The following is a 23,119-nucleotide window of genomic DNA, read 5'->3' as shown; positions in this document are numbered from 1 at the left end:
GGATCCTTGTGGGTCCTTTCCAACTCAGAATATTCTGAGTGATCTGATCTATGGGTCCATCTTGGTGCCAGCTGGCACTGGATCTATCAGACACAGGAGAAGCTTCTGGCAGCTTCTCACAGAAGCCTCCTCTGTAGCCTCTCCCCACCTCCACTACCAAAACCTCGCCAAACCCAATGTAATTACTAATTACAAAGTGAATTGAAAAGCCTAGTTTTAGCAAAAAAAAATTTGCAAATTTAAGCTTCTGCAACTCTTTCTTATCTCCAAAACATTTAAAAGATCATTTTGAAATAAATGCTAGTATTGGGTTATCAAAGCTGTTTCAGAAACTCCATCTGGTGGCCGCTAGCAGAATGTTCTTGAAGTTCCCGAAAGATCTGTAAAATTAGTTAAAAGATTTAAATTAATTGTTAAGGGGGGAAAAAATCAGTCCCAGTTTCTGGTTAAACACAGATTTATACTAACTGGTCCTGTCTGCAGGCAGTGAGGGTGTTGCTGCAAGTATTTGTAAGAAGAAACAAAATTAACCTCAACTTCCACAACCAACTGCTGCTGTGAGAGTGAGGCATGTAAGAGACAATTCTGTTGCAGGAAACAAACCTCAGCAATGGTTAATTTTAGTTTTGAACCTAACAGAGGGATATTTAACCATGCTATAAGGTCTGATTATTCACAAGGAAGAAATATTTCTAAAAAAGCACATGTTTCTTGTATTGTTTTATGAAACATCTGGTACTGGTCATTGTGGTTGACAAGATGCTCCAATCCAAGACCATAGGAAGTGCCATTCCCATTCAGCTCCAGAGTATTGCAATCCTTCTAATTAAGTTATGGTTTCACTAGTTCCCAGTGAAATAGATTTCATACTTAATTAATACAGACATTTGAAATTTTTCAGGTCAGCCTATGTGCAATTAAATAATCATTCTAGCACCTGCAGTGCTATGCAGAGACCAGCTCTCTTATAAAATTTGCAATTAAAAAAAGCTTTTTTCCACCCTTTAACAGAAGTAGAGTATTATTAGCAAATACAGGCAATTTTTGAGCCCTTGTAGCTGAGTTACACAGATGATTTACCCCTACTGAGGAATTTATTTTGTGATTGATAGAAACATTACTGCAGAGTAATAATAATAAAACGCTGTTTATAAAACAACTTGCATTACAAACAGTGCTCAAATAAGCCAATATAAAATTGCTAATAGTGAATCATGGGCAAGCAACCCTGAGATGTGAAGGCAGCAGTCACAGAGCACCAAGCATGGCTGTTCTAAGATAAAAGGAAGAAATGTTGATTTACAGCAGCCTCTGAGGCACAGGGAATTATTAATACCAGTTCTTATGGATACACATCACCAACTTGGGCTTTTCTAACCCCTTCCTAGCAGAGAGAGAAAGACTATCAAATTTTACAATTTCATATAGCTCCAGGTACCTTATAAATCAGCAGAAGCATCTGAATTCCATTTTAAAAACCACACTCAAAAAACCCTCCCAAAACCAAACATGCAGAGAATATAATACAATAAAGGTATGCAAGGGAGTTTTATTCTAGAATTCATCCATACACAAAGTTCCTTTAACTTTCTTCTAGCTAGTAATTCTTAGTTCTATGTACAACTTCCCTCATGTTTTGGGGCTTGGTGGTTTGGGGTTTTGTTGGTTTGGTTTTGTCTGGGGGTGTCCTTTTTAATGTCAAAGGCCTGATGTTCCACAGTGTTTTAATCAAGGTCACAAATTTCATTTCATTTCATTTCATTTCATTTCATTTCATTTCATTTCACTTCATTATTCATTATTCATTTAACTTCATTTCCATTAAAATTCATTTACATTCCAGGTGTGTTCCAGGTGTGTTCCAGGTGTGTTCCAGCCATGTTTCAGGTCCTAGTGTGTTTGAACAAGCCTAGAAACATGTTCCACATGGTTTCCAAATGTGTTTCAGGTTTGTTCAAGGTGTCTGGAACACACCTGTAAAATGGGTGTTTTCTGATGTGTGATTCTCTGAATCTGTGTCTGCATTCTGGAATTGTATTGTGCTGCTTGTTCCAGATTCCAAGCAGGAAACATGTTCTTGCCCCCTACACACCGCTGAATAACGAGGCTTAATACAGGTTGCAGCCAAAGTATGAACTAATGTTTGTAAATGTGAACAGAATTATGAAGATGGGAGCTTCCTCTTTGATTACTTTTTCTTTTTAAAGACAGGAGGCATAAGAAATAGCTTCTCCCTTTTTGCTTTTCCGGTTCTATTTATATAATTTAATCATTAGAGGATAAGCTCCCTTGGAGTTCAGCTGTATCACCTCTTGCATTGTCAGAACGGAGGTTACTCAATAACAGGAAACGTGGTCTTACCACTGCTGTGACAGGGCTTATCTGCACCGGGGTTACTCCCTGCTCATCCACTGCTAATTAACTCAGAGTCACTCAAACCTTTGTGAATATTCCTTAAACGTTTGTTGCAGTCATTGATTTGCCTTTATTTTACTCATAATCACAAAGGGCACAGCCAGATATCGCTGTGTACACCCACCCAATGCAACTTCTAAAATGTACAAACCCCAGTGGTTTGCTGGTGACCCTCAGCCAAGAAATAATTTTAGTCCCCCCCTGCCCTCAGCACAGCCCGGGGTTATCAATCAAAGCACTTCAATGGGAAGTACAGCAACAAACAGATGCTTCAACTGTTCAGCATTGCCTCAAGTGCACACCTGATCCATTCTGGAAGCTGAAAGGACAAGGTGATGAGCAAAAACTTCCAGAAATTTTTCTGTAATTTCCAAAACAATCCTTTGACTATGCTCACACAGTTTGGTGTGCTCTCTGCACAGCCCTCAGTCCTAGTGAGAATAAGGTGACAGGCTGCATGCACTAAAAAAATCACGAGCCAACCCTTTCTTGCCTATTTTTATCTGAGGTTTTAAGAACACTATTCAACAGTCACTAAGACAACTGATGCCGAGCCAGACCCAAAACATCCTCCAGGCTCAAAATCCTGTCTTTTAACACCTCATGGTCATTGCAGAGCATCTGGAAAAATAATTTATAGCACATATACAATACTGGGAATGTTCCAACCCATGGAAAAGTAGAAAGACACCTATTTTTAAGAAAGGGTCTTAATATTTTTTACATGCCCTGCTTTGTATCAAGTTTTTGTCATGTTAAGCAAAGGGCCTTGCATGGTATTTATTCAACAGGCTTTTCCTTTTCTAGACCTCAAGCACTTCAACCAGCGCACTGGAAAAAAATGCAGTTGCGAAGGCTGGTCAGTGCGTGTGGGATCACTTCAGGAACAGGAAAATAAAATCCACTGGATGGCCTCACACACTTAGAAATGGCAGGGACAAACACTACTTTTCTGTTCTAAAATATCTCAGTGCAGAGGATAATTTGAACTTTAAAGTCACATGATGAAACCATAGGTTTGCTAAACATGCAACGTGTATGGTTTGAATGACTTCAACAAGTTCCTGTTTCCTTTTTACAGAACTGAATGTTTTTTTAGTCAGCAAGCGCCTGGATTTTTCATCGTGATGTACAGCAGCTAAAGAAGTTATTCTAATCTATACACTCTGCTTTCTACAGAAATAAAAACGGTTATAAGCTCCAAACAACAATTATATTTCATCTGGCATTTTACAGTGAAAGTCTCAGCCTGTTGTATCTGTGGAGCATTCTCTTGAAAAGGTAAGTGCTTTATATTACTTTGAATATGCAATGCTTTATTCATCACAAGAGGCTCAAATTGTGAAGCTGAGGTTATAATTTAAAGCTTTTAGTTTTCCCTTCTTTAACAACATTTGAACTAGACAAACTAACCTACTGTATCTGGGAAACATCTTCAGAAGGCTGATATGTTTAATAAAGCTGAAATTTATAATAAAGCCGGGCATTAAATAGAGAAAATGTGAAGACTGTCTTCCAGTAAGTACTTAACTCCTGTTGAACCGATGGGAGCTGGATGATGAAATACTGCCCAGTGGTCTGGAGAAAAAAGACTCCAACTGTTGCCTAAATCCAGTCTTTTAAAGGATGGGCATTGCTCGATACCACACTACAGGAATTGTATAGAACAGGAAACACGTGAGCAATGCTTCTTGGAAACTATGTTACTGTTGATTAGCTTATGTTCTAGAAAAGTAAAACTAAAAGCTCTTGGTTTCTCAGGAACTGGTAATTTTTTGCAAGCTAGGGGTAGGATTTCTTAAACCTTTACAAGTTCAGATACTCGCCCAAGTGCAGGAATTGTGACTTTACAAGACAGATGAATACAGTATTTCACATTTCAGTCTCTTATGCAAGATGCCCCCCCTCTTTTAACTTTGCAGATGCAGTGCAAACCTAAAGGACAAATTCACCCCCCAAATTACGTGCAGTGTTTTCACAAGTCAATGGAGGACATGCCCACCAAGAGCAGAGTTTCATAAGGAGCATTATGTGTATTGCTTTATGACTGGATGAAAGAATATTTTCCTTCTAAAGGCTGGTGACAGAATGCAAAAGGACTGCCCAGCCAAACGTTTTAGAGAGGAAGAGTTCTGGCTGCCAGGGAGAAACTCCCTGCTTTAGGAGCTCTTCTTTCTACACTTTAAATAAACACAAGTTTCTTTGAAACCAAGCTCTCCATTTGAAAGTTAAACATCAAAGTGGGGATGGGGAGCCCAAAACCACTGAAGTGTTCGGGACTGGGTCCTCTCAATACTGAAAGTCCTTTCACAACTTGCTATTTTTAAACTGCTTACTGAACACTGCACTCACTGCTCAGCCCCATCTGTTGGAAGTGATGGGGAACGTATTCACTGTGCTTCAGGAAGCAAAAATCAAACATATTTAACTGCTAAATTATAGTGGTGAAGCTGGGATATGAAGAGGGAAAAAAACCCCCAAGAAAAAAGCGAGGCCATATGAAGTTAAGGAAGGATTCATAACATATGAATGATGGCCAATTAAAGTGGGGGGGCTGAGGTAAAGGGACAAAATATTGCAGCATGACAACACAGAGAAAGATAATGCAAGTAGCATATTGCAGATTTCCCTCACTAATTAATCTTGGGAGAAACAGGAATAAGCTTCCACCACAGCTTCAGTACATGTGAGCTATGACACACTGCATATTACTCTCAGTTACCAGTAAATAGAAATAACAAAGCCACTTTATGTTACAGCAAGTTATGAGGAAAAAAAATATTAATTCAGGTCGTGAGGTAGTTGCCCTCTAAGCTGACAGATTCCAGCAAAAGAGTAAAGGACAAGGCCCCTCTGCCAAGCAGAGCATAAACATTACATGAGTTTGGGGGGAAAAAAAAAGGTCCCTGCAGTAAATCCAAGAACCAGACAAGAACTGAGGGAATGCCATATTTTCTCAGAGCAGAGGAAAATGACATAATAAATTCCTCATTTTTATATGATGGAAACTCAAAGTACTTTGACAAGAAATGTGGTCAGTTGTATGAAGATTCTGAAAAAAATCACATGAAAAATAAGCCACCCTCTGCTGCCCCCTTGGAACACATATTTTTATTTTAAATTATATTAGTATTACCAAAAGTCTATAAAAATTTGGAAACATCTTCACATTGCTCCAGCAGAAGTTGTGAGCTCCTTCATCCCATTGTTATTCTAAGCATACATTTGCTTTAGTGCAGGGAATGAACTTAATGCTTTGGTAATGTTTTAAAACTGTAAAGACTTACAATTTCTCAAGAGTTGCTTTACATGATAGATGAGCATCTTACAGTCACAGGAATCTCTAAAGCTCCCCATTTCCATGTAAACAAATGTACAGAGAGGTTATGCCATCTGTGGATGGCAATCCATTCCATTCCCAATCCATCACCTGCAGAGGCTGCAAAGGAGTCAGGCTGTTCTGACAGGGCCCAATTCATAATATCAGTTAGAAAACCTTAATGCAGCCACTTCACGAGGTGGTGAGAATGCACCTTGGAAAGTGCTTTCTATCCTCAAATTGCACTGAAATATTAGGTTGTAGGATAAGGCCATAAGTCAGAAATATCTATGGAGGTGTGACCACTTTAGAGAGAAGAGTCCACATGTATCAGCTTGTATGAAGCACTGGGATGTCTGACTGCAGCCCCCTGCACATGAGCCTTTCCTATCAAAATTGGAACTCAAAATTGCCTTTTACTCTTTTAAATACTTAGTGAGACACCAGAATCGAATAAGAAAATAGTCTGACATTATCACTGTGATTTTTTGTAAGCTTCTAGGGATAATTTGAAGGGGGGGAAACTGACTTTTATCTTATTTGACAACTAAAAATATTTCTGAATAAACTACAAACTATTAGCAGATATTTTTTTCTTCTGTGATAAACACTTTATTGAATTCAATCATGAATTATGCTCATACTCACTAACCACAGTAAAGCCACAGATGTTTGTTGTTTTGGTGAAATTTTGTTGTGTGGGAATCCTAAAGTGATTTTTGGGATGTTCCCTTTAAAACAGAACACCTAGAAATTTTTCCTTAGCTCAGAATATTACTACTTACATTGATCATATAGTTGCACTGTTATTTCCCCCAAGCAAGCATGTTAATTCTAGGTTGAATAGATTACTTTTGTTTAGTTTAAATCCCTCCTCAGATGAAGGAAGTTAAAACACATCTATGTTAGAATAGCAATGTTTAGGAGAGGAAGAGTAACATCATCGATATTATTTAACAACTATGTTAAGTAATGGTCTGTGGTTACAACTGAAACTGTTTCAGGCATTCATCTTGACATCTATGACAAATGAGGCTGAAACACGTTGTCAGCCTCTCCTTAGTACTGTGCTGGTCCATCATTAAAATATCACAATGTGCAAACTGGAGGGTACAGAAAGAGAAACCAAGATGATGCACTTGCTTACACAATAAGTTGCAACTACTGGAATATGCTGCATTAAGTTTAATATTCCTTACTTCGTCTTAAACACCCAAAGAGCAGCTAAATACAATTAAAAATACCCTTGCTATGGTCAAAACTGAACCCAGTCTCAGTACCAAGGTCAGGTCCTGAGCAAATTTAACTAAGTTTTGGCATCTTGTTTTTCCTGTAATTTGATGTAGGGCCATATATGATTTCCTGTGAAACCACAAACTACATCCTTTGTTTCCTTTGCAATTATGTTTCCAGAAAAGTTGAATGTTGCTGAGTTATTCTGAGATTCTCTGCAAGGAGGACGAGCACAGTTATTTGGCCCATGGTTGTTGAGAAGATAATGGAGATACTCACAGTGCCAGAGCTGAAATCTCATGTTCAGCCCTGCAAAAGGCCTGATGGGATTAGAAGGTGACACTGTAGGCTCCCATGGAACAGCTCAAAATGTAAATATTTCTTAACCTTGAAGCTACAGTGCGGGGTGATAACAACAAACTTTCTCAGATGCTCAAGTGGCCACAATTACCTTCACCAAATCCTTCACCAGATCAAGCTTCAAATCTCTCTACTAATAGAAGGTCAAAACTTGACTTAAACTGTTTCCCTCTGCTGAGTATTTAAGAATAAATGAATTGCAGAAGTTAGAATTTAATACCATTTTTCTTAAGATTGTTCATATTTAACAAACTATTTTTAAGCTTCAAAATTATATTAATTCTTGACTTGCTTCAGAGACTTCCACCAGTTTTGCCCATCAGTTCATTCCTACATGGTGTAGGTCGAGCTCAGAGATCAGAACATAAACAGAGTCTGACTAATCAACTTTTCCCCTCCTGTGAGTGCACCTGTAACACAAAAAAATCTTCCCTGGGTGCATCAGTCCTTCGTGTAGTAGAATCTCTAAGAAAATAACCTTTTCTAGAAAGGAAGAAACTGTCTTTTAAAGGGGACAAAGAACACTGCTGAATCAAAACATAACTCCACGGTTTTCTATAAATGAAATTATAATTATATAAGATTATATACACATTTAATCAAAGTCACTTTGATAAGTCAACTTTTCTAATTAAAACCAGTATTAGAATTCCAATTTTGAGGACAGATTAGAAATATCAGAAATGTGAAGTAGTGTCAGAGGTAACAACCATAAATTAACTGTCAAATAGTATTAAGACACTGACTTATCTATAATGAGCACTGCTTAAAAACATTAATGCATCTTTATGAACTTTTACCAATTTAAAGTTACTTTCACTTTAAGAGTTAACATCACTAGACTCCCTTTATGGAAAAGGCATTATGTACAACTAAGAAAATCACTTCTTACTAGTATGACTGTATAGAAATTTCTATAAGAACTCCACCATCCTGTCTTTGCCTACTTGTTCAGACCTGCTGTATGTACAACAGAACAAAGTAAAAACACCAAACTCTAACAGAAAATTGAAATCTTTACGAATAAACAAGAATTTTTTCCCAGAAAACACTCTACACTGTAAATATATGTTTAACTCTTTCCAGTACTAAGAAGCATCCTTAATCAAACATTCCAAATTCATTAGTAGGAGTTCATTATCTTGTGTTTAAAAATATTCTTTGCTACTAAAAAAAAGAATGCTATTTTCTGCATCAATCAGTATAAGGTACATAGAAATTTTCTTTCAGAAATTGAGTTAATTGTGCTTTTAGGTGGTCTATAAAAAGTATATATCCATATCCATTACACTCAGTTTTTCAGAAGTACATATTATGTTCCTATAAAAGCATTTTGGCTTAAAAAAAAGGAGCCTCCAAACATTTATACAGTAGCAGAATCATTATATCAATATATCACAGAGTCATTACAGCTAACAGCCTATTGATATTACTCTTAAAATTCCCTATTTTCAGGAATTTATAACACAGTTGTAAAATATGTTCCTTGCTAAAACTTTATCAATAGGTTTATAATGCACCAGTAATTGTTTTCTCCAAGTTGAGCATGCAGAAAAGCATTATTTTCTGCAGTTTTATGCAACAGCTACATATAAGAAATGACAGCGTTATTAATGTATAAATATGTTTTAGTATAAAAGCAGTTTGTTCATAACTGTTCTTAAACACTCACATTAATTTTATATGGGCTGCTCAGTACAGACTGCAGTTATGAAAGGCTTTATTTCAGAACAGAAAGGAAACAAAACTAAAACAAAGGAAGGAATGTGGCTCGTGCCTCATATTGTGATTGTCTTTGCATTTTCCTCAGCAAGCTCCCACTGGCAGCTGGGTTCAAATTGTCCAAAATTCCCCGCCTTGCAACAGGACAGTGCAGCTTTTTGTGGCTGTGGCTGCTGCCCACACACTGGAGTTGCCCTGTGCACTGCCTTGGCCTTTTTTGGCAAGATGCTGAGGAAAAGCAGCTCCACCTAATCCCAGAGCCAATTCCTTCCTCACCCAAACAGCCAACTCCCATATATTCCACAGGCGACACCAGTGTGCTGGATCCTGGCTGTCGTGTTCGAGGCTGAGCTGCAGGAAAAGCCCTGGCTGCACTAAGAGAGGAAAAGGGGGGAGTGGTAAGAGCAGAACCCACACCAAAAATAAAAAGATGATTTCTCTGGCTAAAAATATTATGCAAGTTAGCTTGAAATTAGCATAGGGTAAAACCTACCTAAAAAATTACTACATTTATTGTGAACAAATGGCTCATACCCCTGACTGCACATAACATATTTAATGCACAAATTAGATATTAAAACTGTACTTTAAACCTGTTTCACCTTCCTTTTCCATTTCAGTTTCAAACTCCTTTGAACAGGAAACCAGAAGGAAGGATGACTTCTCACAACATGACATGGATCAGCTACCCAAGCAAGAACCTGGCTTTCACCTCCCCAGAAGAAATTGAAGACATCATAGCTTCTCAAAACATCATATCCAGACTCATGCACTGCTACATCGCCTTTTTTGTGCCCACAGGATTAATAGCTGGCATATGTATTTTGATTGTTCTCATAAAGAATTATGTGCAGCACAGAGTCATAGAAAACTTGGACTTGCTTCTTCTACACTTCACCATCAGCAATATTGTAATGATTTTTTTGTCATTCACTGTCATTACTAGACCCGACTATTTAACAGCAACCCACCTCACCTGTAACGTGCTGTCATTTTTTTTCAACTTCAGTTATTTCAATTCTCAGTATGTTTTCATTTTGACGCTTCTCATACTGTTACTCAAGAGATTTCCACCACGGACTGCTCTCTGCAAAGCCACCCAGAGACCCATCCTGTGTGTTGGAATTGTTCTCACATACACCTTCTGTTTGTCCCTGACTGAGGCAGTGCTGGTTGGCACTGACAACTATCACCTGGAAACAGACTGCCAGTTAGATCCATTGTTTGCATGGCCTGAATACGAGATCATTAAATTCACATTTGGGTTTGGAATCCCACTGTTCCTTCAGATACTCTGTTTTACTGTTCTCTTGGCTAAAGCAGCACCTGCTGAAGCTCCAGCCTTACAACAGCACATCCGTACTTACCCTGCCGTGTATGTGATCAGCGTAACAATGTTTATGTGCCGCCTGTTTTATAACCTCATGCTTCTCTTCAGGACAACACTGAAATTCCAGAAGAGCACTGGAACCACGAAGAACGAGCTTATGATGAATATTGCAGAAATAGTGTTGTTCTGCGAGAGCTGTGCTAGTTTGGTGTTTATACTTAGTTTTCATAAGCCATGCAAGGATGAAATACTCAAAGTCATACAGAACTGCAGAAGAAAAACCACTGCCAACAATCACCATGAAATACCAGAAACAAACATGCCTCATGAAAGAGGGTCTCAGTAATAATGTTCTGAACAGCTGTCAATCCACTTTACTTTTCAGCTTGTTTGTGGGTTTTGGTTTGGGTTTTCACTTCTTTAAAAAAGGGTGATTGTTCCTTCTTTAGAACCCAAACTTGGCCCATCTTACAGCTAGCAGTACTGGAAGAAAAAAAGATCTTTAATTCTAGTATTTATAGTGATCTTTGAGAGAACATGTAGGGTCTGGGGTTGTTTGGGGTTTTTTTTATGTATATATACACATATATATTAAAATCATCTATTTTCTGCAAGTGTTACTTCAAAGCCAAGTAGGAAGATGAGTCCTGCTGCCATAGAACTGTGCTTCTGCAATAATATCAATGCCCCAACAAAGCTACAAACAAAAACATGGCAGAAAGCAACTCTGAACAAAAGCAAAAATCCTCAGCCAAAGCATTCTCTCAGGTATGCTTCCTCTTTTGACTTCTTACCCTACAAACTATTTTTATAACACTGGTTAAATCCCAGTAGCAGCAGCAGTGAAGTTTTTGTATGACTTCTTGTCCCCCCCCAAAAAAAAAAAATTCAAATTAATGGAAACGCTGGTCCATAAAGAAAAGCTTTGGGTCCTTTGTGAGGCATTGAACTGGAAAGATCAACAGGATGGCTAATTAAAACTTTGTGCAAGAATGAAAGCTTTTTGTTAATGTCCTCTCAGCTTCCACTTTTCATTTAGACTTAGGGCAATTATTGATTTAAGCCATTCCTGGTGAGTTCATTCAGGAGTATGAAGTCGCATGCATTGGAAGAGTCACATTCAACAATATACTAAATAAAAACCAGAGAAATACCAGTCTAGAACAGTGTAACTGAGGTGTGTTTTTAAGAGGGCAAACAAAAGCAGAACCTTAGGTCCTAAATGAAATCAAAGCTCTACTGGAAAAAAGACAGAAGCATTGTACATGTAGATGAGAGTTGATGGGTCAATGGTGCAAGAAGGGGAAAGAATCTGAATCAGAATTAAACAGCAGTGGTACAGGAGGTGGGATGTAGCCCTGCAGAATCAGTAGCTGATGCAGCTGAGAGGTAGGTGCAAAGCTGTGAATGCTCACTTTGAGAACATTGTTGCTGTCACCAAATCTGGCCAGGAGCCACCTTACACATTTGGCTTTGGTTTCAGCTTTTCCTCTCATAGAGGTGGAGAGAACGGAAACAGGAATAGCACAAAATTGTACTAGATCTTGGATAATGACGTCAGCTTAGATCACAAAGTTATAAAAATACGGTGCTGTGAGGCTCAAGCAACTTGAAGAGTTTTGAGAAAACTCATTTTTATGCTTAAATCCGTTCCTTCGCGTGACACTCGGGTGCTAACGGAACTGACAGGTTTTTTTGCAGTTGTATCCTTTGAAAGGTCTTCCTGATGGGGTCCAGATTTGCATGGGGAGCTGGTGCAGATCAGCATGGGCTGCCTAAGAGAGAAAAGCAGGAACCGATCGATGAAGATGAACATCTTCCACAAAACTACAGCCAAGTGCAGAAATGGAAGAATAAAGGACATTTGTTCAATAATAATACAGAATATAGATTTAGTATCTAGAGATACAGATCTAGTCTTAGTCATCCAAGTCCTGGAATGTATAGACCACGACTGTATCACACGCAAATAAAGGGCAATATGTAGTTTCACTATGTCTGCAAGGACCAACATTTCTGCAAGATGTAAAAGTCAACTGGTAAGATGTCTGCATTGCATTGTGTCAGCCTGTTTTCCTGTTCAATTTTGTTCTGCTGCCAGCATGAACAGATGGATAATTAAAAAACTCTGCATATAAACAGATCATTATAGAATGTGGTCAGAAAGGAAGTACGTAGATAAGAATCATCTCTTGGAATATAAGAGCCAAATTCATACTTGTGAAAGGATTCTCAGATGGCATCAGAGGTTTTGTTTTGCACCTGAGAAGAGGGGGATTAAACAACACGGACCAAAGATCAGCCCTGCAGAAAGACGTTTGAAGAGATGAGTTGTAAGAGCTGTACATCCATGGAAAAGCTGACAGACTGAGTGAAGGAGAATGTCAGAAGATGCAAGCTGTTTATCCCTCAGTGTCATAGTTTCAGCTGTGCCGTGGATAAGAGGTCTATTTTTTAGTATTGGAATTATGCACGAATAATTCTACTTTATTTACAGCTTCCATCTCTTTTATATTTAAGGATGAAAGAATAAATACTGTGTTGTTTCTGAGTCCTGAATTACTGTGAAAGGTGCCTAAAAGAAAACCTGGTCAGTAACTGGCTGACACCTGGAAACTGGTCTAATGGTGAGTGAATCGTGGTGACACACCTGGAAGGAGCCAGAAGGTTGAGCATGGGTGGAAGGTTGAGCATGGAGAGGAGGATGCTTCATCATACTCTCAGCAAGGTACACAGCTAGAGCAGAACCATAACCAAAGGCCTCAGAGAAATAAAACCTGTAGGGACCTACTGTCAGATCTAGGATTTGAGAACGAGTACATCCTGTCAGAATGAACTACTGTGTGTGAGTCTGTGGGTACTCCTGGGTATAGCTCCTGGCTGCCATCTGTGAGATTCGAGTTCATGTACTCTGGCCTCTTCCCTGTCCTTGACTACTGTCGTGTAAAAAATCAGAGTATTTTCTGGATGGCTGGTTATATTGACATAGAGAAATCTCTATGTACAATCAAAAGACTTTGAACTGAATATGAGAAAACAAAGGTAGACAGGAGGGAAGAGGCTGAAAAATGTAGAACAATAACTCAAATAGTTATGAATACAACTTTTTGCAATACAGAAATGTTTTCATAGAAACATTCTTGATAAAGTTACTCAGAGCTTATATTAAAATTTATGACAACGAATATACAGTCCTAGAAAAAATCTCACATTCAGTTGGAATATAAGAACAAACACCCCTATTCTAAAAGAGTTTCATATGAGGGAGAAAAGAGCAGCTTTGGCAAAGATTAAAAGTAATAATGTTTAAATAATTAATAAATCTAAGAGTATTTTTAAGAACAAAATAAAATCTCCTTGCTCTGAGAGATCTTTTTTCCCTTACGCTAGCAACAGCTTTGTTGAACTCTCACTTCTTCCAGGCTTCACCTAGATTTGAACAGTATGTTCCAGAGGAAATAGAGCATATATTTTTATAGGCAGGCTGTCAAAATTAATGCAGGGATATACTGGAAAAATTCAAAGAAGAATCTTTTACTTCTGTACTGGTAATATTTGTATCTTTCCAAAACTTTGGTCTGCATTTGAAAAAAACCCTTCAGGGGTTTGAGTAATGGACGCTGATGTCATTCAGTGGTTGAAAAAGATGAGAATTTGGAGATCAGTGTACTTGCAAAACGTCATGAACAGTATAACAGCATCTGCATTTCCCCTGGAGATAGCTTCAGTAAAGATTCTTAAACAAATCTTGTTTCTTCTGCAGATGGTTATATTACACTGCAAGCATTCCAAAATGATTTCAATTTATACTTCCTTCCACTTCCATGCAATACAGCACCTTATTTTTTTCAGCTTTAGACTCCCTGGCCCTGATCTCATTTCTCCAGGACTCGACAGCTTTATACCCAAAGCACTTCCACACTTCTGACATAATCCAACAGCTCTTGCATCCTACAGGGCTTATCCTGCTTATCCAGCTGGAGAGGCTGCCATGCAGTGCTGTGATGCACCAGACCTCTTAACGTTGTTCTCTCCCACACTCACACCTCCCACTTTCTTCCTCCTCAGCTGCCACCTTTTAGCAGCACAAAAGCAGGCACATATGTTGAAGTCTGCTAAATTACACAGAGTATCTTCTAATATACCACACATTCTGCCTCCTGGTGCTAGTAAGTACATCACAGGCAATTACATTACTGCTCCTGAAAGACTCTGGGGTGGTAGACATGTTTATTGAGATATAGACAGTGTTTTACAAGTTGACTACTACTTGTATTTAAAAATAAACTGCTAGGAGAATTCTGAATGCTGGATTATTGAAGTCTGACATAATAAAAATGCTACTGCACCAGTTGCTTTCATGCATGTTCTCAGGAACAGTCACAATAAGGTACAACAGGTGGAATTTTGAGGCTCAATACTGTCACAGCTGTGACTATGGATCATTAAAGGCACTCGCTGTTAAGTCCCATGGAATAGCTGCAACTGATAGGGAAAGAGCAAGGGTACAATGTTCAGCAGCTGCTCAAATTAGTGAGATTAAGATAGATTAATCAATGAGATTAAGATAGATTAATAGTAACAATAATTTGACTGCATAAACAAGAGCCTGACAATGCTGTCATTGTTTTAGGAAACAGGATTCCGAGGATTCACATGATCATCTCATAAAATACTTAGTGAAATAGAGAACTCAATAGTTACAACATAATAATAGAATATTCATAATACCAGATTCAGCCTCTTATGCTTCATAGTTCTACCAGCACAGAAAACAGCTTCTTCGTGGGCCTTTTGAAAGAGAATTTCCTAACAATTCTGAAAGTATGGCAAAGTGACATATTTCTTACCATGACTTCAAATAAGAAAATTAGTGCTCAGAACTATACATTTTCATAGTAAATCAGCTGATATGCAAAGCTAGAAAAGCAAGGACAGGCAGACCAGCTGACTATCAAATTCAGGCCCCCATAATTACAACCAACCAATACCCAGAAGCGAATGTTACACATTAAGTAAAGTAAAAAATCCTTCTGGCCCTTACAAGATCAGTGGAAGCTCTGAAGGACAGAACTAAGTACAGCAAAACCACATGATCAACAAACAACAATAAAGACTCTTTTTATTCTGTTCTTCTATGACACCAAATAATTAAGACCTTCAAAGCTGGTATCACAAGATTTTTCTACATTACAATTATTCCAGTCCCATAACACCATCATATTTGTACACTTCTCAAAGCAAAACACTTTAGTCTCTGTCCTCATCACCCTGTAGAAAAAACACTCCATAAAGCCATTCCACACATAGTGGAAATCTTCTGTTCAGAAAATTTATACCAGCACCAATTTGCGCAAACATTCTTTTCATCTAAATCATAATTGATTCCCAAACTATTTATGAGGACCCATCGTGCAAGAACATCTTAAAAAACTCTTTTAGTAACACTGTCAAAATCCTCTGTTCCTATGCACAGCGTGTTACAAAAAAATCAGCAAATAATATATTTGCCTCAATGAAGGCAAAGTGGTTCTACTCCCAAAGCCATTCGTTTAAAGAACTTTTGCTTCACTTTTCTACAGATGAGATCTTTTTTAATCTAAAAATATTTGACCACTGTAACTGGTGTCATACAGGCATTATAATGACATGGTAGTTGCTTACTCCACACTTCTAAAATTGCCCCATTCATCTTATTCCAGTAGGAGCAGATGCTGCATCGATGTACAGCATAACCACTCATGGCACTTGAAATTCAGGTATGAGATCAGTATAACCACAGAAAGCAACTACCACAAATAAAATATTTCTGTTTTATGAGAAAGGTTTAGCTTTCTTTCCATTCTAAGCATCCTGGCCACCAGTAGGTGGTGTTACTGGAAATGGCAAGTGGGTTTTTCCCCCCTACAGATGAAATGCAAAACTCCACCTGCAGCACTGGCGGTTTTACGCAAAACCGAGGCTCCACATTCTCTGTAAAAGAAGTATTTTATCCATGTGATTCTGAGCTGAGCAATTCCAAGAAGTAAGAGGATGACAATACATACCTGAAAATTTAAATACAAACAGGCAAAATGGGATCAGCTTGAAGGTAGGAAAACTGAAATTCATCTTGTCAGTTTAGCAAATGACCCATCTCAGCTACTTGAGGTCCCTCAATCAAATATTCCCCTTTAGATTGCCCAGAGGCTTTTAAAAAACACCATGTATAGCAGTAATTATTGCTTTATATCTATATAAAACGTGCTTCCTTAAAATTTGCAAATAAATCTTTTAACTATTGATCAAACCCTCTGAATTATTGATCAGCTGAGCTATAGGTTTGAACGGACTATATAACTTTGAAAAATGCCAGAGGCAGAAAGGAGGGTGCAACGAACGTTAGGCAAAATAAAACTGACAAATACGAGAGAAAAGATGCTTGAGTAGTTCTAGCAAAAAAGAAACCAGCAGAAACAGGGTTAATTCCAGCCTTATAAGGCTGTTCAGCAGCACTTCAACTGCACACAAATTAGAACAACCCCGGGAATCTATAAAGCTTGTTTTATTGGCAAGGACATGCAGCAAGATCTGCATTTTGCTGTTGTAAACTATCCTTTATTTAAGATGTTCTAAAGCAGGACAGACTTTTACATGATTTTCTTTTTAATGCTGAATCATCAACAGGTGGCATCCACTGCAGCTCTGCACACCTAAAGGCAAGTTTTTTACCGAGAGAACAGTGGAAGTTGGCACATCCTTTACGTGTGTACCCAGCAAGAACCAGCCTGCTGCTCTGTCTGGAGGAAAATCAGCTCTGGAGAAATGGAATTAAGGTAAAATAAAGTGTTTCACCGTACATAGTTACCTGTAATGCTTGTAATTACTTGGCTTTTGGCAGCCTTTCAGATGTAATTAAAATCTGACCACAGACCGACCTTTTAAAATAAATTTCTTAGGCTGCTAACATCTTTTATTGTGTTTAAAGCAGTTTTACTGCCTTGTTCGCAAATAAAAGGACCTTACGTAAAGGACAACAGTTTATGTTTGACTTCCACAGCTGCTGAAACAAACAGCGAACCTTCTTCTAATAAGTGTAATTTCCTATGGATATTTTAGCATAAAGATTTACACTACTAAAACGATTCAAAACACAGCAACAGGTACTGGGAACTTATGCCTGTTTCACTGAGAAATAAAAGCTCTGGAACCCATATCTTTATTTCAGTATCTGTAGCTACTTCTGGTGATTTGAATACATTTAAGCAAACTCAGAGCTATATTTCTGACTAAAAATATTCTAACGCTCCTACTCCATTAGTGGTCTGCTCCTTTTTCTCCCCCAGACTGTACCTCGGCAGGATTTAAGTCATTAATATGTGGAAATATGCACGAATTTTACTAGCAAACAATTTTTTTTACTATGTTTTAGTATAAATAAAATCAAGGGGTTGATAGGAAGATGAAGATTAAAGCAGTTCAAAATATTTAAAACTTAACACAAAATACCCTGGTTTATAATTTTCTTGCTGTTTTATTTGTTTGGGGTGTCTTTTGTTTGGTTGTTTTTTCCTTTAAATAAACTTCTAGCAATGCTTCAAGTCCATAACATTCAACATTTATGAGTAAACAAATCCGATAACTGGTATTTTCCATTCCTACCCGGAAGTCAGTGAAACATAATAAATCACAACAAAAAGCAAATTGAGTATAATAATGCTGGTGTAAATCAATACGCTGCTTGTATTACCTTCATTTCTAAAATTTGCCTTTTCTTCCCACTGAAAGCAGCAGGAACCAACTGCTTTTCATCTCTGTTGCTTTCTCAGCCACAGACTTTGCTATTTAATAGCCTTACAAGCTGATAAAATAAATACCTATGTAAAAAACACCATTTTTCTTTATTAGGCTAAACTCACTCATCTGATTTCTCTGTATTTCTGCATTTTCTAATGCTGAACCCCTGAAGGGTACACACCATTTTAACAGATCTGCCCTCACAACATATTATCATCCAGAAAAAATTTAAATTCTTTTAACTGAACCTTTGCATATATATTAAAACATGACGTTTTCTACAATCTCAGCTATGATGTTAAGTTAGAAGAAGCACATAGCACATGGTACAGTGCTGGAATACGAGATTAATTGTTTTCCATTTGCAAATTGCAGGTCCAAGGATGTTCATTGATTATTAAAAGAAAACAAATGGAGCTAAAATTCTACTGCCTTCCAGCTTGCATGAAGAAACACTGTTGATGAAAAGCTTTTATTAAACAGACACAAGTACCATCATGGTAAAAAGATTCCTACATGATCTTAAGGCACACAAGAACTGTAAATTCTCACATTTACAATGTATATAGTGTCCTGTAAAACAAATTAAGACATTTACTATTTGTAGTGTTATATTTGGGTCAGTTTTAAGTCTAATTAATGTGACTTCTAAAGAATTTAAATTTTCTATACAAAATTCTGCATCTTTTTCAACTCCAATCAAAAATGCTTACTAGAAGTTTAGTTGAAGACAACCAAAAATCTGATTTTTTGGTACTGACACCAAACTGTGATTGCTAATACCTTTTCTACAGATATTTTAACCATGGAAACTTATTCTGCCTCAATATCACCTGTTATATGTAACAGCACAACTTTTAACCTGAATGGATCCCATTTGTGTAACGAAAGCATATCCTCTAGATTAGCAGATAAATCAGAACACCAACAATACGTTATTGGTCTTTTCTTATCATGTCTTTACACAATATTTCTCTTTCCTATCGGTTTCGTAGGAAACATTCTGATACTGGTTGTCAACATAAGCTTTCGGGAAAAAATGACTATCCCAGACCTTTACTTCATAAACCTCGCAGTGGCCGATCTCATTTTAGTTGCTGATTCTCTCATTGAGGTGTTTAATCTTGATGAAAAGTATTATGATATCACTATCATTTGCACCTTTATGTCTTTGTTCCTTCAGATCAACATGTATAGCAGCATTTTCTTTCTGACATGGATGAGTTTTGACAGATACCTAGCCCTGGCAAAAGTAATGAGGTCCAACATATTCCGCACTATGCAGCACGCTAGACTGAGCTGTGGGCTCATATGGATGGCATCCATTTCTGCAGCTCTGGTCCCATTCACAGCCGTGCATTTACAACACACCGGAGAGGTCTATTTTTGTTTTGCAGATGTAAAAGAAATCCAGTGGTTAGAAATAACCTTGGGGTTTATTATCCCCTTTGTGATCATCGGTCTCTGTTACTCGTTAATTGTGCGAGTTCTTATAAAAGCCCACAAGCACAGGAGTCTTCGTCTGCGGCGGCAAAAGGCTCTTCGCATGATTTTTGTTGTGGTCTTGGTTTTCTTTATCTGCTGGTTACCTGAAAACGTCTTCATTAGCGTCCAACTTCTCCAGAAGAAAAACGAGCCCGTCTCTTCAAACAGCCCATCCTTCAGACACGATTATCCTTTAACAGGACACATTGTGAACCTGGCAGCTTTTTCTAACAGCTGTTTGAACCCCTTAATTTACAGTTTTCTGGGGGAAACCTTCAGAGACAAACTGCGACTGTACATTGAACAGAAAACAAAAATGTCAACATTACATCGCTTCTGTCAGGCTGCCCTGACGTCTGTCATCCCTGACAGTAACGAGCAATCAGAAGTCTGACTTAGTAGTCGTTGTATAAAACATATGACTGTGAAGTTGTGCAAATAGAGAACAAAATGCTTGCTAGTAACAGAAAAAAGTGCATTTGTGAATATATATATATAGTGTATCGCTCTACTGAGTATTGAAAGTTTATATTCAAAATGTTTTTATGACAAGACTTTGATGTAGAAGAATATGTTTTAGCCAGATTTATATTTAATTAAGAACAGGATTATTAAAAGCTGAGCACTGAAGAAGCTTTATTTTGTATTATACATGTATGAATGACAATAGAGGAGAAAATTTTATCAAGTTAGGAAGACTCTAGATGTAATCTGATTATCAGAGATTCTATTTTCCTGGTGTATATAACTTCCACTGAAATAATGAAGCTGCCCTAACAGTGGGGAAAAATCATTACAACATATTGACGTGGAGATGCAGAAAACATTGATTTTTTTCCATCCAAACATGTTAAGATAAATGACTTTGCTTAGAAGAACTAAATACTACTATTGTCACTGTACCTGAGCATGTCTTCCATGATTAAGTTTTTTTTTAATCATAATATAATCAAGCACAGTGGTGAGTTTTCGTCTCCTAAATGTAGACTGCTGTTTACATGTTTACTTGATCAAAACCAAAATCATCTGTAACTATATTGCTCATCTCAAAGAACTTCACATAAGCAAAATGTAGTGCTTCATTCTGTCTTTTAGGGCTGACCCCAACCATCTCTCCCAGGACAGACATAATTGGGCCTTGTGTTAAAAATGCCAGTGCACATACACATACATTCACATCTGCCTTCAGAACTGAATGCATGTTTCACGAGATCTCTTTACATTCAAAAGGTCTATTTTGATTGCCAGAACAAAATGCTGTGATTTTTACAGAGGTGTCGCTGCAAAAGGGTGTAAATAGTGCTTATGAAAACAACAGAAGCCTCTATTTTTAGAAAGGAAAAACTTACGTAATGGGGAGTGTGATTGGCAATTATCAGATTTGCACCTTGTGCACTGTCCATCCCACCTCCAGAGAACACTGGCCTTTCAAGGTTTTAAGATGTATGTAGGTTGCTTTGCTCATTTGAAGATTAATTATATTAAGCGAACAAATTATAGTACCACTTACTGGAAAACAATAGTGTCTCTTTTCTTCTAGAAAATAATTGGGTTTTAAATCTGATTGATGTTTAGCACAAGTTACTGCTGAACTTGTTCAGAGGAAGCTATAAAGTTCCTAGAGATTAGTGTGCAAGATCATTAAAACATCACTTGCTGCACCTCTGAGGTGAACAAACCCATTTCACCTCTGTGCTTATTGACTGAAGCACCAGAACTCTGCAGAATAAGATGCTTTGTCCTATTTTTAAATGTCATACATGAATTAATTAGCACAATAACAGATTTTAAAGCATTTTTAAACGTAGATCCTTAAAACAATGACTGAAGCTAATAAAGCAATAAAGAAAACAGTGAAAACAACGATTCCACTCATATTTCTCATGAAATATCTCGAGCTTCCTAGTGGAAGTTTTGGCCACAAAAGACTTGACCTGTAAACAGAAAGGCCACAAGACGATGATGGCTGAATTTGAAATAGATATCTAGATATTCCTGCAGCTCAAACAGGAACTGCAGGGTGGGGCCGAGGCAACTGCGGGTTAAGGAACAATGTCATTTTAGTCACATCTTCCCCGTAGAACACCAAATATATCTTCTCTCAAGAGAGATGCAAGCATAGCATGAGTTGCTAAACAACAGTTAACAAGACATCCCACACCACTGGGCTGCATCACACGTAGCCCTTTTTCTTCATTATTTTCACTTTTGGAATTAGCCACAGTTACTCATGTCCCGTGGACTGTCAATGGGCATCATCACACCTTCAAAGACAACTATTTCAGACAACCCCAAGCTGAAGGAATGGATAAGTATCTTGGCAATGCAATTCCGTGAATTGAGATACATCTTGAGTTTACAGACAGATTAGGTTTGTGTAATCTTGACACTTGGCATGAACAAATAACTTACTTGGGGTTATAGGAATGTACTTTCCCAATTGTAGTTGTTGCTTACTTAGGTTTTATAGGAATAAGTTCCTTTCCCCTCCTCCTTCCTTCCAATACAGGGATCAGGTTTTTGATCAAGGCTATGGTAGAAGCCCTTTCACTACCACTGCAGAACACAAGTCAAGAAAGTCTTTGTGCAGAAGCTTATGATAATAAACAAACAGCAATAGCAAATGCCTGCTCATACATGCTATGAAGTAGTTTGTTTCTAAATGATCATTTTCAGTAATACACAGTGAAATCTAGGAAAGATCAGATTACTATATTATGAAGAAAATATTTACTCAACTCGAAACAACCTATTGCACGTTTAAAACCAAATTCACAAATCTAAAATACCTGTTGAGTTCCCTACTGTTCATATTTTGGTACAGGCTTATGAACTGTGCCTGAAATTACTAAATTTAAACACACTACTTACTTTAAATGCAAAGTGCTCTCCCAGCTGAAAAAGCAGCACACTTATTTCCAAAGCTTTTTTTTTTTAACAGTAACTCTGTACAAAGTAATATTTGTAGAAACACCATAAAACTTCCATGTATTTATATACACAACATGCCTTCTGCAGCCCATCATCTTGCAATAACTCGTTACTATGGCTTATCCATGAACCAAATAGTTCTGTGCTAAATGTGTCGTTTTCTTTAATTTTGAAGAGCATAATCATCAGTAAACAAAAACTTTCCTAGAGTGTAGAGGAAAGGGGGACAAGAATTTTGATACAACTTCTTCACTTTTTTTCTCTGGTCTCTCACAAATTGTTCAGTTGTTTAATTTAAGGAAAGAATTCCATATGCCTTTCTAAAATGCTGGATTGATGACAACTATGAGACTTAAAAACCTGTTTATCACAGATGCTTACAATCTTTGCTATAATACTCTGTATCAAGTCTCCAGACAAGAAAAGTCTAGAATTATGAAAAGCTCACAGAAAAGAGGGGCGGGAGAATAATCAAAGAACGCCTGAAACCATTAACTGCTTTTGAAAATACCTTAACACAAGAATATCTTGAATGCAGAGTATAATTG

General features: G+C 37.6%; 2 protein-coding genes across 8 annotated transcripts in view; one reads left to right on the top strand and one right to left on the bottom strand.

Annotated features, from left to right (window-relative positions):
• CUNH7orf50 (chromosome unknown C7orf50 homolog) overlaps window positions 1-23,119 on the bottom strand; it is a 117,781-nt gene that overhangs the window by 82,940 nt on the left and 11,722 nt on the right. The gene's annotated exons all lie outside the window — the stretch shown is intronic.
• Window positions 3,451-21,553, top strand: GPER1 (G protein-coupled estrogen receptor 1). Of its 6 annotated transcripts, XM_027683421.1 has the most exons (5): window positions 3,451-3,696; window positions 9,356-9,447; window positions 9,670-13,107; window positions 17,046-17,194; window positions 18,531-21,553. In XM_027683421.1, the coding sequence occupies exon 5, from the start codon at window positions 18,961-18,963 to the stop codon at window positions 20,032-20,034; it is 1,074 nt and encodes a 357-aa protein (XP_027539222.1). In that variant the 5' UTR covers window positions 3,451-3,696; window positions 9,356-9,447; window positions 9,670-13,107; window positions 17,046-17,194; window positions 18,531-18,960; the 3' UTR covers window positions 20,035-21,553. The 6 variants fall into 6 exon arrangements, with proteins under 6 accessions (XP_027539222.1, XP_027539220.1, XP_027539221.1 ...); XM_027683419.1 differs by lacking the exon at window positions 9,356-9,447; XM_027683420.1 differs by lacking the exon at window positions 9,356-9,447 and having other exon boundaries at window positions 3,452-3,696; window positions 9,670-13,006.

The sequence above is a fragment of the Neopelma chrysocephalum genome, unplaced genomic scaffold, assembly GCF_003984885.1.
Source record: "Neopelma chrysocephalum unplaced genomic scaffold, ASM398488v2 Primary Assembly neopelma1_65, whole genome shotgun sequence".
Classification (NCBI taxonomy): Eukaryota; Metazoa; Chordata; class Aves; order Passeriformes; family Pipridae; genus Neopelma; species Neopelma chrysocephalum.
This window is presented reverse-complemented; position numbering and strand designations above follow the sequence as displayed.